Source organism: Haliotis rufescens, unplaced genomic scaffold (assembly GCF_023055435.1).
Source record: "Haliotis rufescens isolate VD_foot unplaced genomic scaffold, xgHalRufe1.0.p SCAF_23, whole genome shotgun sequence".
NCBI lineage: Eukaryota > Metazoa > Mollusca > Gastropoda > Lepetellida > Haliotidae > Haliotis > Haliotis rufescens.
This window is the reverse complement of record NW_025963924.1, coordinates 10479317-10484735: the sequence shown is the minus strand read 5'-3', so window position 1 is coordinate 10484735 and position 5419 is coordinate 10479317. Positions and strand designations below refer to the sequence as shown.

The 5419-nt window shown below is 45.6% G+C and overlaps 1 protein-coding gene across 1 annotated transcript; it reads left to right on the top strand.

The window, feature by feature from the left end:
* The first annotated feature begins 293 nt into the window (after positions 1 to 293).
* On the top strand, positions 294 to 4388 carry LOC124120006 (uncharacterized protein K02A2.6-like). Its single transcript, XM_048401583.1, has one exon. It carries the CDS (start codon positions 294 to 296, stop codon positions 4386 to 4388), a length of 4095 nt encoding a protein of 1364 aa, XP_048257540.1.
* The last annotated feature ends 1031 nt before the right edge of the window (positions 4389 to 5419 follow it).

The following is a 5419-nucleotide window of genomic DNA, read 5'->3' as shown; positions in this document are numbered from 1 at the left end:
ATTCAGTCTGATGTAGAAAACGGGACAATCTAAAGATTTCGTCACTCTGTGCTTCGGCTTAGGAAAGTGTCGGCATCAAATCGACCGTTCATTCTATTCAAAATACGAATCTGCATCGCCAATAAGCTCAGCAAAACGAACTATATATATACGGGAAGATAGAGGGACACCGTAACCTTATCACACACCACGTGCGATCCAAGATGGCGGCGCCCATAATGTAAACATCCGCTACATAGCGGCAAGCATCTATACCCACCTGTAAGCAAGGCTAGCGGTATTTAAACAGGGAAATGGATTCGGTGGCCCTTCCCAAGCTCAACTGGTCAAGTGACGAAATAGCAAACGACTTTAGGCTTTTCAAACAACGATGTAAACTGTACTTCTCGGTGAAAAACATCAAGAATGACAAACAGGTCGACCACATTCTTCTGTTCACCGGAGACGACGGACTCAAGGCCTTCAACTCATGGACACTAACTGAAGAGGAAGCGAAGGACCCGCAAGTAATTTTCAAGAAATTTGAAGCCCACTTGGAGCCAAGAAGTAACTTCAGAGTGCAGAGATTCTACTTACAAAGATACAGGCAAGACACATTGGAATCAGTCGACAACTATATGACTAGATGCAAACTACAGGCCTTTAAATGTCGTTTTGGGGAAGCCGAATTAAAAGAGAGATTAATTGAACAATTAATCATTGGGACAAGGATTCCGGAGTTGCAGAAGGAATTATTAGGCAAAGATGAACAGATGTCATTGGATCAAGCCATGGATATAGCTAGAGTGCATGAGGCATCCATCAACAACATGGCCCAACTGCAAGGGGTACAGACAACGAAGACTGACATTCACCAAGTAAGGAAAGAGCAGCCATGCAAATACTGTGGACGGCAACACCCACCGAATCGCTGTCCAGCTTATGGCAGTGAATGTGAAAACTGTGGCATAAGAAACCACTGGAAAGTGATGTGTAGAAGGAACGCCACACAGCACACACCATACAGGGGCAGAGCAAGAGGCAACAGTCGAGGCAGAGGTCGTGGTCAGCCTCACACTAGAAGGCCACACAGAGGTAGAAGTAGGTCACGACAAGGACAACGTTCAGTGAATAGCATGACAGGTAATGATGACCTGGATTTCGAAACAGCTTTCGAAACACTAACATTCGAGTCACTTTCAATTGATGCTATACTCAACGACAGAGACACTAGAGACGAGGTTTTCGTGACCCTCAATATCAGTCTAGAAGACAGACCACAGCAAGCAGCCACCCTCAAAGCCAAAGTCGACACAGGAGCCCAAGGTAACCTCCTACCCCTGCGCATATACCAACGTATGTACCCAAATACACTGGACAGCAATGGGAAGCCCAATGCAAACTCAACTAAGCAGAGCAGCACCATACTGAGAGCCTACAACGGCACACGAATAGCCCAGTATGGTAAAATATCCTTACCCTGCACCTTCAATGGCCACACATCTCAAGCAGACTTCTTCATCTCAGGCGAAGAAGGACCGGCCATCCTTGGACTCCCTACGTGTAGGCAGCTGAGAGTCGTAACCCTCAATTGCGAAATAAAAGACTCACCTCCAAAGCAGAAGGTTGACGGGAAAGAAGACCTAATAAGAAGCTACCCAGACAGATTTCAAGGCATTGGCCAGTTCAAGAAAGAGTGTCATATTACAGTCGACCCCTCAGTACCGCCAATGATACATGCGCCAAGAAGATGCCCCATCCACCTCAAAGACGAGATAAAAGCTGAACTCGACGAGATGGAAAAAATCAAGGTCATCGCCAAAGTTACGGAACCAACTGACTGGGTGTCAAGCCTGGCATACAGCAGGAAAGCTAGCGGCAAGCTCAGGGTATGCCTGGACCCGAAAGACTTAAACACAGCCATTAAGAGGCCCCATTATAAAACCCCTACCCTTGAGGAGATAACCCACAAATTCTCAGGAGCGACAGTATTCTCCAAACTGGACGCAAGGCATGGCTATTGGTCTGTCAAACTCGACGAGGAATCCAGCATGCTGACGACCTTTAACAGCCCATTTGGCCGCTACAGATTCCTAAGACTCCCCTTTGGATTGAATCTGAGCCAAGATGTGTTCCAAAAGAGTATGGACATGATCCTAGAAAAGTGCCCAGGCACAGTTGGCATAGCAGACGACATCGCGGTATTCGGCAAAAATAAAAAGGAGCATGACAACAACTTGATCAACCTCATGGAGGCCGCCCAACAAAGCGGCCTGGTATTCAACCCTGGGAAATGCGAAATCAAGACCGACCAGATCAAATTCTTTGGACTTGTATTCGATGCAGAAGGTGTCCACGCCGACCCAGACAAGGTAAAGGCCATCAGGGAAATAGGATACCCAAGCGACGCCAAACAGCTCCAAGAATTCTTAGGCATCGCAACATACATGGGACCATTTATTCCCCACCTTTCCCAGATAACCGCACCACTCAGGGAACTGATCAAGAAGGACGTGGAATACAAGTGGTCAGAGTCCCACCAATCGTCGTTCAACAAGATCAAAGAGACCATCTGCAAGAAAGTAACGCTGACTTACTTCAACCCCACACTGGACTCCACTCTCAGAGTGGACGCTTCCATGAAAGGTCTCGGAGCAGTCCTGCTGCAAAACGAAAAGCCGATAGCATTCGCCTCAAAATCTCTAAGCGAGACAGAGCAAAGGTACGCAAACATAGAGAGGGAGATGCTCGCTGTTGTATTCGGGTGTGAACGCTTCCATACATATTTATACGGGAAACAGTTCATCGTGGAAACAGACCACAAACCATTGGAGATGATCCACCTCAAAAACCTGTCAGCAGCCCCCCAACGACTTCAAAGAATGCTACTACGGGTACAGCCTTACGACGTGACCATCAAATACAGACCGGGAAGTATGATGGAGGTGGCAGACGCCCTCTCCCGATCACCCGGCAAGACCAGCAAGACAATCGACTTGGACATCCGTGTAGACCTGACACAGTTCTCCGACAAAAAGATACAGTCCCTAAAAGAAGAGACCAGTAAGGACGCTACACTACAAGCTCTAAAAGAGATCATCTTGGAAGGCTGGCCTGAAAGACCAAAGCAACTACCAGCCCCCATCAGGCCCTACTGGGCATACAGGGACGAACTATCCATTGAGGATGGATTACTGCTGAAGGGGGATTGTGTCATCATCCCAACAAGTATGAAGCAAGAGATACTAGGAAAACTACACGAAGCACATCAGGGGATAGAAAAGACCAAACTCAGAGCGAAGACATGTGTCTTTTGGTGCGGCATCGGGACCGACATTGAAAACATGGTAAAAAGCTGCCATGTGTGCCAAGAGTTCCAGAAATGCCAACCTGCAGAACCCCTGCTCCAACATGAACTTCCCACACGACCGTGGCAAGTGCTGGGAACCGATCTATTTTACATGGAGGGAGAAGAATACATCATAGTAAGTGACTACTATTCTAAATTTCCCATAATCAGGAAGATGTCCGGAGGCAGCAGAGGTACCATCTCAACACTGAAAGCCATATTTGCAGAACAAGGCATACCAGAGAAAGTCATTAGCGACAACGGGCCACATTTTTCAGCTGAACGATTTCAAGAATTTGCCAAAGCCTGGGGATTTACCCATATAACATCCAGCCCACACTATCCCCAGTCGAACGGCTTCATAGAGCGGCAAATCCAAACAACAAAACGAACACTGCAAAAAGCCAAGCTCTCCAACATCGACCCCAACATGGCTATGCTCATATTACGTGCAACCCCAATCGATCATAACCTTCCATCACCAGCTGAACTCCTAAACACCCGGAAAATGAAATCGAACTTACCAATGAGGGTCAAAAACCACAACACCATGCGGGAAGACGTTAGACGCCATCTAGAAGAACGACAACTTCAGCAAAAGGAACACTTTGACAACAGGGCAGGTGAGGAGCTTCCGCCACTTATCCCTAACCAGCCTATCAGTGTCAGAGACCAACAATCTGGAAGGTGGAAGAATGCCACTATAGTAGGAAAATCACCAGAGCCAAGGTCATACATAGTGGAAACCACAGAAGGCTCCATCCTACGTCGCAATCGACGTGATCTCAGGGAGATCACTGAGGAAAAGAGAAACACCAGCGCTGCCCCACTCGAACCACTGAGACAGGGAAACCAATCTACCTCGCCCCACCAAAACCAGCGGCGGGTCTCCTTCAACCCTAAGGACAACAAACCATCAACCAACAAACAGCTAGACAAGTTCGAGAAGCGCCCAACCACCACAACATCGCAGGGCCATTGTGATCCCAGCTCAGAGACAGTTGTATGTCGAACAAGAGCCGGAAGAGAAGTGCGACGACCAAAGCACTTGAATGAGTGACTCTAAATATAAATGTGAAATATAAAAGCAGACTAGTTACTCCTAGTGTGCCAAATAGGGTAGCAGACTAGAATAGCTCAGCCAACAGTTATGTTATGTTATGTTATGTTATGTTATGTACAAAGTGATCTACCTCAACCTACTGTGTCATGAACTGCTCAAGAATACCAAAGAACTTTAAAAGTGCAATTAGTTGAAAGTGCATTTATCTTGCACAGTGAGACCATCCGTCAACTTTCTCATCAATCATAATGTAATCAATTCCATGTTGTCCATCATATACTACTGATATCCACACGCCGTAAGTACCTTATCAAAAGAAGGGGGATGTGATATATGGACTATATTGCAAGACTCACCACTACCCCACTAGTCATATCACCGGCGTAGGGATGTCGATACGCTCTCTTGTACCGCCATTGCTATACAGTAAACATGTAGACTGAACACGCTCTCGTTATCTATGCATAGACTCACGACCTTAGAAGCCTCGATAGCATAGAAATATTACAAAGGCCATTTATCTTACAAATAAAGAAGAGTAATATCCATCTGGCCTGTTTGTACTTTCAACAGATTATCAAGGACTCAAAACACAACATGAAATTTATCAAGGTGTCAAACTTGGGTCATTATCTGTGATTATGTTTTTGGAATTTAACATTTCCAAACATGATTGATAATAGCAGAATTTGCAAGTTGACAAGATGCATTCATGAAACATTAGCAGCAGGCCATTGCTTCTTTGCCTCAACAGCTGCCGAGCAATCAATAACTCTAGAACAGACTTGGTTTGATGAACATTATATTTTATTTTAATGCTTTCAGTAGTAACATCTCCAGCCTTGAGTGTGGAATGATTGCCATATGTAATGCTTGCATCTTTAGCAAATCATGACTCTAAGACTCAAGGAGAACCTTTTTTCAAACATTTCTATCAAATCAGTTGAAACTGACAATATCTGAGGGTTGTGTTGTTGAATGTTGTTCTGCTGTTATATTGGTGATGCACACACCAATAACAATAAGCC

What these genes read in the sequence shown, in the direction of transcription:
- LOC124120006 (XM_048401583.1), top strand. Translation starts at nt 294, where the DNA reads ATGGATTCGGTGGCCCTTCCCAAGCTCAACTGGTCAAGTGACGAAATA.